A 14,591-nucleotide genomic window follows, 5' to 3' on the forward strand; every position below is an offset into this window, starting at 1 on the left:
GACTCTGAAACTTGTACTTGAACGTTGAGCAGCTAAAGCAAAAGGAAGAAATGATGAAGTAAAAGAACTGAACAGAAGATTTCAAAGGGCAGCTTGAGAAGACAGAATATTACAATGACATGTGCAAAGGACCTGAAGATAGAAAAACAAAAGGAAAGAACACTCTCAGCATTTCTCAAGCTGAAAAAACTGAAAGAAAAAATTTAAGCCTCAAGTTGCAACCAACTGGACGAGATCCATATATATGCCTATTCCCAAGAACGGTGATTCAGCCGAATGAGGAAATTAACGAACAATATCGTTCGAAAGCAAAATTTTGCTGAGGATCATTCAAAAGCGGCTGCAGCAGTATATCGACAGGGAACTGCCAGAAATTCAGGCTGGATTCAGAAGAGGGTGTAGAACTAGGGATATCAATGCTGATGTCAGATGGATCATGGCTGAAAGCAGAGAATACCAGAAGGATGTTTACCTGTGTTTTATTGGCTATGCAAAGACATTTGACTGTGTGGAACATAATAAATTATGGATAACATTGCAAAGAATGGGAATTCCAGAACACTAAATTGTGCTCATAAGGAACCTTTACATAGATCAAGAGGCAGTTGTTCAAATAGAACAAGGGGATACTGTATGGTTTGAAGTCGGGAAAGGTGTGTGTCACTGTATTCGTTCACATACGTATTCAGTTTGTATACTGAGCAAATAATCCGAGAAGCTGGACTATATGAAGAAAAATGGGGCATCAGGATTGGAGGAAGACTCATCAACAACCTGTGTTATGCAGATGACACAACTTTGCTTGCTGAAAACGAAGAGGACTTGAAGCACTTACTGAAGAAAATCAAAGACCACAGCCTTCAATATGGATTACACCTCAGCATAAAGAAAACAGAAATTCTCACAATTGGACCCACAATCAACACTCATGGAAGCAGCAGTCAAGAAATCAAAAGACAAATTGTAACGGGCAAATCTGCTGCAAAGGACCTCTTTAAAATGTTGAAAAGCAAAGATGTCACCTAAAAGACTAAGGCGCGCCTGACCCAAGCCATATTTTCAGTCACTTCATATGCGTGTGAGAGCTGGACAGTGAATAAAGAAGACCGAAGAAGAATTGACGCCTTCGAGTAGTGGTGTTGGTGAAGAATATTGAATATACCATGGATTGCCAAAAGAACGAACAAACCTGTTTTGGAAGAAATACAACCAGAATGTTCCTTAGCAGCAAGGATGGGGAGACAGCATCTGACGTACTTTGGACATGTTGTCAGGAGGGATCAGTCCCTGGAGAAAGACATCATGCTTTGTAAAGTACAGGGTCAGCGGAAAAAAGGAAGACCCTCGACAAGATGGATTGTCACAGTGGTTGCAACAATGAGCTGAAGCATAACAGCGGTTGTGAGCATGGCGCAGGAATGGGCAGTGTTTTGTTCTGTTGTGCATAGCATCGCTGTGCGTTGGAACCAACTCCATGGCACCTAACGACAACAATAACAACATATAAATAAAATCTAGCCTTATATAGATATGTAGTTGGAAAGGGGAGTTTTCTGATAACCTTTTTAGATTATTGTGGCTATTTTTTGAGGAAACCCTGGTGGCGTAGCGGTTAAGTGCTACGGATGCTACCCAAGAGGTCAGCAGTTCAAATCTGCCAGTCGCTCCTTGGAAACTCCATGGGGCAGTTCTACTCTGTCCTGTAGGGTCGCTGTGAGTCAGAATCGACTCGACAGCAGTGGGTTTGGTTTGGTTTATTCTTCTTTGATACTACACCAAACTCAACAAATGGTATTTTCTTAAAGATTATTTGCAATATGGAATAGGGAATCTTATCATAACCTACTGATTTCTCTACTGGCTGTTCCTCATACATGAAATGCTCTTCTGAGTTAGTATAGCAAATATATTCTCATCCTTTCATACTCTTTTACATTGAAATCCATTGGGCTAGCTTACACTTTGATGGATCTTTTACCCATCATAATTTTGTAGTATCATGCATTTGTTATTTGAAGAATAGTGATTTTCTGAATTTTACAGATTTTTCAAATGTCCACACATTTCCATATACAATATCAAAAAATCACATTCAGTGATATCAGTTCCTGTCTTAGATATTGGGAGGATCTCAAGCTCAGGTTTTCTAAAATTCCAATTTTTACTTGAAAGCTCAAGTTTTCTCATTGGTAAGAAATGTTATCGGTTGTTTTCTTCACTGTGGTGTGCTTATTTCATTCACTTTTGAGAAAATGTCTGCCAAATATATACATGACTGAATAACCATAGTCGAGTTGTCAGTCATTCTTTCAAGTAAAATTGATGTCCAGTGAAATAAAGCAACTTGTTCACATCCCTTTGCAGTCTCACAGGTGCTTTTGTTCAAGACAGCCATCATACATCACGATGCAGCACAAGTGCTTTATGTGTACTTCTTGTTCCATCACACCAAATGGTAAAGAGATTCGTTCTAAGGGACGAGATATAATAAAACTAGTAATGGAAACTGCTACATCAAAGACATTCTTACGTAAAATTGGCCTTTTTTTTTTTTCACTGTGAATGCAGGGTAGTGAAGAATACAATGACTACTTGTACTGTTTGGTGCCACTGTACTAGTAGTCATGTTATTTGTACTTGATTTGTACTGGGGGATCAGCAACTTTACCCACTGTCTTAGTGCTGTTCTAACAGAAATAACACAAGTGGATGGCTTTCACAAACAGAATTTATTTTCTCACAATTTAGGAGGCCAGAAGTCTGAATTGAGCCCACTGGCTCTAGGGGAAGACTTTCTCTCCTGTTGGCTCTGGGGGAGGGTCTTTGTCTCTTCAGCTTCTGTTCCTTGCTCCTCGGTGAACTTCATGTGTGTGGCCTCTATCTTGCCTCATCTCAGCTTGTTTGCTGATTGCTTAATGTGTTCTTTTATACAGGCAGTCCCCAGATGACAAACAAGTTCTGTTCCTAAGTTTGTCTTTAAATCAATTTTTCCATAAGTTGGAACAGTTAGGTATGGTTTGTATCTAATGTCAGTTAGTAAAATGTTTGTCTTAGTATGCAGTATATAGTGTACTTTATATGCTTAAAAAAATTAAAGAAACAATTCCAGATACACTAAAACATCTTTAACATAATAATAATAAAGTATTATCTGTTATTATAAGCTATTGTATGTACTTCAACATTTTAATGTAATAAGCTTTACAGGGATTCGTTCCTAACTGTGGGTTGTATGTAAATTAGATGTTCGTAACTCAGGAGACTGCCTGTATCTCAAAAGAGATTAATTTAAAACACACCCTACACTAATACTGCCTCGTTATCATAACAAAGAAAACCCATTCCCAAGCAGGGTTATAACCACAGGTACAAGTGTTAGGATTTACAACACATATTTTGGGGGGACATAGTTCAATCCATAACACCCACTATTCCTGTTGTACCATCAGTACAAGTGTCAGCACAGTAGAAAAGAAAAAAAAACTTGTTAGTATGATTATAAAAATAGTTTTGACCTCATGAACCTCCTGACAGGCAACCAGAACCACACTTTGCGAATCACTATTTTGGTGTCATACAGTGTGAAATCTGATACACTGTGGGTGACAATGGACATTGGTACAACTGCTTTGGAAAACAAGTTTGGAGTCATCTACTAATGTCAAAAATATGCATACTTTATGACTCAGCAATTCTACTGTATACAAATGTATACCAGTAGACATCGGCCAGGATATAGATAGCAGCATTAGCCATATTTGTATCAAGCTGGAAACAACCCAAACATCTATCAACAGCAGAGTAGCTACATTGCAATAAAATCATGCAATAGAATACTTACCCTACAACAATACAAATGAATGAACCACAGCACACAACAATGTGGATAAGTCTCACAATAATTTTGAGTGAAATAAGTCAGATATGAAAGAATATATAACATGATTACATTTATGTGAAGTTGAGAAACAGAAAATATAAAATTTTAATAGTCTGGGTAATGGTTACCTTTGGGGAGAAAAGAGGAGTTATTTATTGGAGAGGGGCATGAAGGGTCTTCTTGATTTTAGCACTTTCCAAGCAGGCATTTTCTCTTTTAACTGTGGACTGAGAAGTACCTTTATTTTGATGAGAATGACCTGTCTTCACATAGGTTTAATTGCATTATGATTTTTAGTGGTGGCAAGTATGTGAATGTGAACAGCAAACCAAACATGTAAATAGCTTTTTATGTCTTGTGTTCTTTATTTACAGCCTTCAAGCAAAATGAAGGTATCTGAGGAGAATTTCTTCAATGTTCCTGCTTTCTTGACTGTCTCAGGACAACTTCATCTAGAAGTGATGTCAGGGTACGGAATTTTCTTTTCTCTTTTGTTTTCATGGACTATTGATTTTGGTTTCCGTGAGAGTGAAATAGAGCTTTCCTTTCCAATGCTTGAAACCTAAAAATTAGTGTTTGTCTTTGTGGTTATTCCATTTGAATCCAAAAGTACATTTAGATCAACAATTTGAAAATATCCAAGTTTATTACTACAAAATCACATTAGTCTAGACTTTTATTTTTAGTAAAAAAACGTAGCACTGAAAAGACAATATTTTTCTTTTTACTATGTTTAGGTCCTAAATCTCAAGCACATAATTAAAATTTAAGCATAATTAATCATGTTTATGAAAGTAAAGGCAGTTCACACCTGAACCAGGTATTAGGCCATTTCATTAAAAAAAAAAAGGGGGGGGGAGCGAGGGAGTTACCTGGAACAGATGGAAGAATTTTTTTTCAATTAGATTAATAAAAAATATAATTAACCCGTAGAGCTGTCATGACATTGTGACAAATTCGAAAGTCTTAGAAGTCAGAACATACTAACTTTCACACACACACACACAACACCCAAACCCGTTTCTGTCAAGTCAGTTCTGATTCATAGTGACCCTATAGGACAGAGTAGAACTGCCCCATAGTGTTTCCAAGGCCGTAAATCCTTGTGGAAGCAGACTGCCACATTTTTCTCCCCACTGAGGGACTGGTGGGTTCAAACAACCAACATTTTGGTTAGCGCCAGACCTCTGGCAAGTCACTGTACTCCTTTGGGCCCAACTTTCTGTTCCTTTAAAACAGCAGATTGAACAGATCTTAAGGTTCTGTCTGAACCTAACGTTCTGTAACTTTGTGAATAATTCAGTGCTGACTGAAGTACTGAGTTTATTTTCTCTCTCTTTGTTTTCTCATATAAAACCAAACCAAACCTATCCCGTTGCCATCGAGTCAATTCCAACTGATAGCGCCTCTATAGGACAGAGTAGAACTGCCCCATAGAGTTTCCAAGGCGCGCCTGGTGGATTTGAACTACCAACCTTTTGGTTAGCAGCCGTAGCACTTAACCACTACACCACCAGGGTTTCCTTTCTTATAAAGGGGCTAGGGATTTTAAAAATCTCTTAAGGAAATGGCTGGAGTAAAAGAAAGGAATCTTTGTGTGTTTCCCATTGTTTTTAAAAGATGCAGATAGGAAAATTCAGAGGAAATAGAATAATTTGCATATTTATTTTTATACATACTTTGTTGGCAGATTGGAATGTCGATGGTGGTATAAAGATGGTCTCGAATATAACATATACTTAAATTCTTTTCTGGTTTATCTTTGAGACAGAAAAATGTTATTTGATTATTCTAGTCATGAAATAAGTGGCAGTTCTACCAGAATACTATTCAGAGAAACTGTCATCATAATAGCCATTATAAAACACAACATCTCAAATGAACAAATGTCAAAGTTTTTTCAATTCACTAATTACTTAGGGAACAAGTAAAATAGTAATACTAGTTCAAAGGACATCTGAGGATGTCTGCATTCACAGGCAATTTAATAAAGGAATTTTAGAATAAGATTGTTTAGGTTAGTTACAACCTGGTTAAAGTCCTGTAGACCAATAAACTCTAATTTTTAGGGTTACCTCTTCTACCAGACAGAAATTATTTTCACCTCTACTGGACAAAAATCTACAAAGTTATATGTAACTGCACTTAGTCTGGGATGTTTAATTCAGAAGTAAATAGTGGAGCAAACTACATTCCCTTAAGTAATTAAATAATCTTTGAGTGAGTCTGTATCCCCATATGACATTGAAAGGACTTGTTATCCACCTTTTGGCCTTATTTCCAAGTGTTGGATAACCTTTCTTAACAGCCTTTCAGTGTTCATTTAGTTTATCTATAAAGTGTCATGATATAGGAAAGGTATAAATTTACCAGACATTTGATATTTGTGGGAAGAAGCAAATACTCTTTGCTTCCCAGTTACAATACCACTAGTGAATTAAATATGTTCCCTCCTTCTCAGTAAAGTCAGTGAACCACAGAACATAGTGTACAATGAAACTTGACAGAATATTAAATTGGCAGAATACTAGGTTTTATGATTTTTAATGTGTTTCTAATAATGTCAGTGTTGCTAGTTTAATAGCTAGTTTAATAGCTAGTTCTAGGATTATTAATATACAGTACATCATGTTTCAGATTAATGCGTGATCTGATCTCCAATAAAATATTGTTGGTCCTATTACCCTCAGCTTTGTTTTTTCTTCAATTTTATTTAGCAGACTTATAAAATGGAGAAAACGGTAGTTAAATTTAGAAGCATAACATTTTCCAAAATGATATCTACGTTGGTTAAGTAGGCTTATGGCTCCCTTTTAAAGTTAAAAAAAAATTTTTTTTAATAAACTATTTTGGAATAATTTTGAGTTTTATAGAAAAGTGGCAAATGTAGTACAAAGAGTTCCTCACTCAGTTTCCTCCATAATTAACTTCTGATATTACCATGCCAAATTTGTCAAAACTAAGGACCTGATGTTAGCACACATTGCTATTAACTAAATTCCCAGCTTTATTTGGATTTCACCAAATTTTCTATTAATGTCTTCTTTTTGTTCCAGGATCTAATTCAGGATACCACTTTAGGTTTAGCTGTCATGTTCCCTCAATCTACACTAGTCTGTGGGAGTTTCTTAGTCTGTCTTGGTTATCTAGTGCTGCCGTAACAGAAACACCACAAGTGGGTGGCTTTAACAAACAGAAGTTTATTTTCTCACTGTCTAGGAGACAAGAAGTCTGAAATCTGGTTGCCAGCTCCAAGGGAAGGCTTTTTTTCTCTGTTGGCTCTAGGGGAAGGGTCCCTGTCATCAGTCTTCCCCTGGCCTGGGAGTTTCTCAGCGCAGGGACTCGGGGTCCAAAGGACATGTCCTTGTGGCTCTACTTTCTTGGTGGTATGAGGTCCCCATGTCTCTCTGCTCTCTTATCTCTTTTATATCCCAAAAGAGATTGACTTAAGACACAACCCAATCTTGTACATTGAGTCCTGCTTCATTAATATAACTGACTCTAATCCTGCCTCAGTAGCATCATAGAGGTAGGATTTATAACATAGGAAAAACACATCAGATGACAAAATGGTAGACAATCACACAGTACTGGGAATCATGGCCTAGCCAAGTTGACACACATTTTGGGGGGCTCAATTCAATCCATAACACAGTCCTTCCTTATTTTTTCATGACCTCGATAGTTTCGAGGAGTACTGGTTAGGTCCACAATAGAATGTACCCCAGTCTGGGTTTGTCTGATGTTTTTCTCATGATTAGACTTGGTTATACAGGTTTTTGGAAAGAATACCACAGAGGTGAGGTGCACTTCTCATCATATCTTATCAGGGGACATGTGATATCCATATGGTGATATTAACCATCATTTGGTTAACTAAGGAAGTTTGCCAGATTTCTCCACTAAAAAGTTAACAGTTTTTCCATTTCCCTATTCTGTTCTTTGAAATTGAGTGACAAAATTTAGCTCACCCTTACCAGGGGCAGGAGGGGGTTGCATGGTTGAAAGTGGAATAAGCACCATTCCTGGAATGGGAGTATTGAGAATTCTTCTGTATGGAAGATTTGTTGTTTCTTTTCCCATTTTATTCATTCATTTATTTATATCAGAATGGATTCATGCATATTTATTTTATACTTTGGGTTATAATTCAATATTGTGTTATTTTATTGCTCAAACTGTTCCAGTTTTAACTGTTGGGAACTCTTTCCGTTTGGCTCCTGTGTCCCTTTGATATTGCCCCCATCCTTTTGTGTTTTGAGTATGTCCTTACTTTCTGGAACTACAAGATACTCCAGGCTTACCCTAGCTCTAGAATAAGTCATTTCTTCAAGGATCTCTGATTTGTTTTATTGGAAAATGATTTTTAGAATCCAAGATCTGGCCATTGGATGTGCTGGTTGATACTGGGACATCATTGTTTCTAAGCCCTCTTTGTGTATAGAACTATAAATATGCTTTTAATTTTTTATTTCCTTCTGCCTATAAATATAATTTATAAATGAGAAGTTAATTCTGAGAGAATTAGAAATGCTCTAATTTGCAAACCTGCAATTAAGAAATATCATGTAATAAAAGTTTCTCATTTCTTGTCAGCTAAAGCCAGAATTGGAGGAAGACTCACTCTAGTATATTTGAAAGAGTTTGATTATTAGTGTTTCCTTTCGGCATTCCGTTACAGAGGCTTTTCCTTACTGTGAATTTTGGTACAAAGATATGAAGTCCAGCATATTCCTAGTTAGAACTGATGCTTTCCTCTTGAATGTTGCTGTTGGAGATATAAATTGGTATGGCCTTTCCAGAGCAATACCTTTTTACCCAGAATTTCATTTCTAGGAATTTTTCCTAAGGAAATGATCTAACAACTCTGAAAGATGTGTAAACAAAAATGTTTCAGTGATTCCCACAGCACACAGGGACCCTCATAGCACACAGGGATCCCACAGCACACGGGACTCTCCACAGCACCTGTGGAACCCCCACAGCACACAGGGACCCTCATAGCATATGAGGACACCCCATAGCAGGTGGGGACCCCCCCCAGCATGACCCCCCTCCTCTCCTCTCCAGGGGGGCTGGACCTCCAGTGCTGTGGGTCATGAGGACATTTTGGTTTTGTTTTTTTAAATAAGACCTTTAAAAACTGATAATATTGACATTTAAACCATAGAAATGTTATCAAAGTAGATTATAAATGGGAGTAGGTAAGCTGCATACCATCTTATACTACAGAGCAAAATAAAGTAAAAGTGGCTTCTTCACCCTTCAGGAAAAAAAAAGCTGAAAGCACCTTTATAATAGTGAAAAATTACTAATAATCTGAATGTTCATTCAAGAAGATTGGTTAACCCCCAGTATATCAAGAAAGATACAGTAATCATCACCATTTACCATCTGGGCCCAATGGACCTTTTTTTAAATAAATATTTTCAAGTCATCTTAGGAATGATTTATAGATGTAAGAATAAAGGGATACAGGTGTACCTTGGAGATATTCGGGTTCGGTTCCAGACCACCACAGTAAAGTGAATAATGCAATAAAGCACGGCACACAACTTTTTTGGTTTTCCCAAAACCAGTGAGTACAAAAGTTATGTTTATACTGTAGCCTGTTAAGTGTGCAATAGCATTATGTCTAAAAAAAATGTACGTAACTTAATTAAGAAATACTTCATTGCTAAAAAATGCTAACCATCATCTGAACCTTCAGCAAGTCGTAATCTTTCTGCTGGTGAAGGGTCTTGCCTCAGTGTTGATGGCTGCTGACTCATCAGGGTGGTGGTTGTTGAAGGTTAAGGTGGCTGTGGTAATTTCTTAAAATAAGACGACAGTGAAGTTTGCCTCATCGCTTGACTCTTCCTTTCATGAAAGATTTCTGTGTAGCATGTAATGCTGTTTGATAGCATTTTACCCACTGTAGAACTTCTTTTAAGATTGGGATCAATCCCCTCAAGCCCTGCTGCTGCTTTAGTAACTAAGTTTATGTAATATTCTAAATCCTTTGTTGTCATTTTAACAATGTTCACAGCACCTTCAGCAGGAGTAGATTCCATCTCAAGAAACCACTTTCTTCGCTAACTTATAAGAAGCAACTCCTCATCTGTTCAAGTTTTATCATGAGATTGCAGCAGTTCGGTCACATCTTCAGGGTCCAGTTCTAATTCTAGTTCTCATCATTTCCACCACATCAGCAGTCACTCTCTCCGCTAAAGTCTTGAATCCCTCAAAGTCATCCATGAGGGTTGGAATCAACTTCTTCCAAAAGCCTGTTAATGTTGATATTTTGACCTCTTCCCATGAATGTTTTTAATGGCATCTAGAGTGGTGAATCCTTTCCAGAATGTTTTCAATTTACCTTGCCCCAGCCCATCAGAGGAATGACTATCTATGGCAGCTATAGCCTTACAAAATGTATTTCTTGAATAATAAGACTTCAATTTGAAATTACTCCTTGATCCATGGGCTACAGAATGGGTATTGTGTTAGCAGGCATGAAAACAACATTAATCTCCTTGTACATCTCCATCAGTGCTCATGGGTGACCAGGTGCACTGTCAATGATCAGTAATATCCTGAGAGAAATCTTTTTTTCTGAGCAGTAGTTCCCAACAGTGGGCCTAAAATATTCAGTACGGCATGTTGTAAACAGATGTGCTTTCATCCAGGCTTTGTTGTTACATTCATTTATAGAGTACAGGCAGGGAGATTTAGCATAAAGCTTAAGGGCCCTAGGATTTTCCAAATGGTAAATGAGCATTGGATTCAATTTAAAATCACCAGCTGCCTTAGCCCCTAACAAGAGAGTCAGCCTGTTCTTTGCAGGTTTGAAGCCAAGCATTCGTTGACTTCTCTCTAGCTGTGAAAGTCCTAAATGGCATCTTCTTCCAATATAAGGCTGTTTCGTCTGCACTGAAGATCTGTTGTTTACTGTAGCCCCTTCATCGGTTATCTTAGCTAGATCTTCTGGATAACTTGCACGGCTTCTGCATCAGCACTTGGTGCTTCACCTTGCACTTTCATATTATGGAGATGGTTTCTTTCCTTAAACCTCATGAACCAACCTCTTCTAGCTTCAAACTTTCCTTCTGCAACTTCCCCACCTCTCTCAGCCTTCATAGCATTGAAGAGAATTAGGGCCTTGCCCTGGATTAGGCTTTGGCTTAAGGAAATGTTGTGACTGGTTTGATCTTCTATCCAGACCACTAAAACTTCCTCCATATCAGCAATAAGGCTTTTTCATTTTCTTATCATTCATGTATTCATTGGAATAGCACTTCTAATTTCCTTCAAGAATTTTTCCTTTACATTCATAACTTGGATAACTGGCACAAGAGGCCTAGCTTCGGCCTGTCTCAGCGTTTTGCTTAATCATGTCTAGCTTTTGATTTAAAGTGGGAAGCCTGCTACTCTTCCTTTCAGTTGAACACTTGTACAGGCCATTGTAGGGCTATTAATTGGCCTGATTTCAATATTGTTGTGTCTCAGGGAATAGGGAGACCCAAGGATAGGGTGAGAGGTGGGGAAACAACCTGTTGTTGCAGTCAGAACACACACAACATTTATCAACTAAGTTCACTGTCTTACATGTTGCAGCTTGTGGTGCCCCCAATTACAATAGTAACATTAAAGATCACTGATCACAGATCACCGTTAACAGAGATAATAATAATGAAAATTTTGAAATACTGCATGAATTACCAAAATGTGACACAGAGACACGAAATGAGCACATGCTGTTGGGAAAATGGCAGCGACAGACTTGCTCAACACAGGGTCACCACAAACCTTCAATATGTAAAAAATAAAATCTGAGAAGGTATAAAACGAATTATGCCTGCACTGAAAAATAATTTTATTAGACATTTTAATAAGAATTTAAACATGACAAACTCAAACATTTTTAAACATCTTTATTGAGATATAATTTACATACCACAAAAATTTGCCTTTTTAAAGTGTAGTGTAGAATAGTTTTTAGATTATTTACATAGTTGTTCAAACATCACCATAATCTAATTTTAGGTTGTTTTTATCATCCCAACAAAAACCTTGTCCCATTAGCAGTTACTCCCCATTCTCATCCCTAGCTCTAGTCCTAGATATGCACTAATCAGTCTACTTTCTGTTTCTATGGATTTGCCTATTCTGTATATTTTGTATAAATGAAATCATACAATGTATTTTGTGATTGGTTTCTTTCACATAATACAACGTTTTCAAGGCTCATCCATGTTGCAGCATGTACCTATACTTCATTATTTCATATAACTGAATAATATTCCATTATACCCGCTCCTCACTTATTGGCATGGTAAGGGTCCAAAGATCAGGTTGTTATGTGAAAATTGGCCTTACGCAAAAACAGAGTTAAAAAGCAGAGTCTACCGCCTTGCCACACTGAAGCAGGTCGTTAAACCCTGGCGTAAGACGGAGTTATGCTTGGAAGAGGCCTGCTACTGAACTAAAGGAGATGAGCTACAGGCCTCGGGTTAGCTGTTCTGGGGCCGTGCCGTGACACCCCACAACATCCTGCACACCTTAAGCCAGTTGCCCAAACTGCAGACCACAGTTGCAGCCCTCATGACCAGGACCGGCAAGCATTCCAGGAAGACTGTGGGTGCTGGCGAGTTCCACCAACAATGTATGAGGGTTCCAATTTCTCCACATTCTATCAACATTTGTTTTGTCTATCTCCTTTATTGTAGCCATTCTTCCAGGTGTAAGGTGGTGTCTCATTATAGTTTTGATTTGCATTTCCCTAATGGCTAATGGTCAGCAGTTTGAATTCGCCAGGCGCTCCTTCGAAACTATATGGGACAGTTCTATTCTGTCCTGTAGGGTCGCTATGAGTCAGAATCTACTCCACAGCACTGGGTTTTTGTTTTTTTTGAATGACTAATGATGTTGAGCATTTTTTCTTGTGCCTGTTGGCCATTTGTTTATCTTCTTTGGGGAAGGAAATCTGTATTTAAATCCTTGTCTCATTAAAAAAAAATGGTTATTGTCTTTTTATTATTGAATTGTAAGAGTTCATTATATATTCTGGATACAAGACCCTTATCATGTGATTTGCAAATATTTCTTCCCATTTTGTGGGCTCTCTTTTCATTTTCTTAATGGTGTTAGCAAGCCCAAATTTTTATTCTCAGTTTTCCTGGTTGTGAAAGTACCCCAAATGGGCATTTCCTTTCCGTGCAGCTAACTGCTCAGCGCCTGTCATGTATGAACCTGGAACGCACCTATCGTGTAAATGTGGATTTCACATTTCAAATACACCTTTATTAGACTCTAGCTGATTATGACTTCTGGCTCTTCAGACACACCATCAAAAAGCAATACTTCTGGAAACTGATGGCTCATAATTTTATTGAAGAGAAGGTGTCCATCTTTTTTGCTCCATAATTATAGAACATTTTTATTTTTAGATTCATAAACACCAGTTAGAAAGATCAATCCAATGAATTTTTTTATTTCTACAGCAGATGCCTTTGTCTACTAACTTACCTCCACACTGTCAGCTTACTAACCACATCAAGTAAATTCGTGTACAAACAACATAAACAATGAAAGGATATCGTCACATATCTTTTAGCAAAATGAGATGGTCCAAGTTATTGTTAAAAAATATTGCATGATGAAGTCTTTTCTGTGAAATGATAAATTGGGTGGAAATACCATGTTTTCTTTGTCCCTAACATGTTACCATTGAGTTGATTATGACTCCTGGCAACCTCATGTGTTACAGAGTAGAACTACTCCACAGGGTTTTCTTTGCTGTAATCTTAATAGAAGCAGACTGCCAGGCCTTTCTTCCATGGTACAACTGGGTGAGTTCGAACCACCAACCTTTAGGTTAGTAGTTGAGAGCAAACTGTGCCACCTAGGGATCTACTTTTTCTCCTTAAAATATATATATATTATTCACCTATCAGTTCTTAAGTTTGATAAAATCTGTCTAGGATACCATAATCTGAAGGATTAGTGCCTAAGATTCTGTTTATACAGCTAACTTCGCCATCATCATTAGAGACTAGACTGTTGCTGTCTCTTCACATTCATTTTCTGATTTGTCTAATAATTATGAAACTTTCACTTTTCACTCTCACTTTTCTCTTTGTCATTATGAGCAAAAAAGAAAAGATTCTGAATTCTCAATTGTGTTCTGTGAAAACTACAAAAAAGACTACAAAGATGGTGTCTGCAGGCTTCTTTTATATCTTCTTGAAATGTGACACTTTTGTGCCATGATAAGAAAACTGGAAGATGGTACAATGGTGATGATTTATCTCACTATTGCATCTTCCTTTTATGCATCCACCATTCTTCTATTTTCTTAGTACTTTAGTCTTTTTAAACATAATTAGGAATAATTGATGAGTAACGATAAAATAATTCCTAGGGTGATGAAACAGCACAACGTTTCAAAGTACAGGAAAAATAAACCAAAAAAACAAACCCATTGCCGTTCAGTCGATTCTCTGTCACAGCAACCCTATAGGACAGAGCAGAGCTGCCTTGTAGGGTTTACAAGGAGCAGCTGGTGGATTTGAACTGCCAACCTTTTGGTTAGCAGCTGAGCTCTTAACCACTGCGCTACCAGGGCTCCGACAGGAGAAATAAGATTATTAAAATCACACATGTATTTTAGATTTTTGAAAGAACTAGATGAGTTTTATTCTACTTGAAAAAAAGGAAGAAATTCCTCTGCTTT

At 37.5% G+C, this 14,591-nt stretch overlaps 1 protein-coding gene across 5 annotated transcripts in view; it reads left to right on the plus strand.

Moving 5' to 3' along the window:
* NARS2 (asparaginyl-tRNA synthetase 2, mitochondrial) overlaps positions 1 to 14,591 on the plus strand; it is a 193,195-nt gene that overhangs the window by 75,355 nt on the left and 103,249 nt on the right. For all 5 annotated transcript variants that reach the window (XM_049889693.1, XM_049889692.1, XM_049889691.1 and 2 more), the window contains one exon: positions 4,255 to 4,349. In XM_049889693.1, the coding sequence (XP_049745650.1) occupies positions 4,267 to 4,349 (83 nt within the window). In that variant the 5' untranslated portion in view covers positions 4,255 to 4,266. The remainder of the gene's footprint in view (positions 1 to 4,254; positions 4,350 to 14,591) is intronic.

The sequence above is a fragment of the Elephas maximus genome, chromosome 7, assembly GCF_024166365.1.
Source record: "Elephas maximus indicus isolate mEleMax1 chromosome 7, mEleMax1 primary haplotype, whole genome shotgun sequence".
Classification (NCBI taxonomy): Eukaryota; Metazoa; Chordata; class Mammalia; order Proboscidea; family Elephantidae; genus Elephas; species Elephas maximus.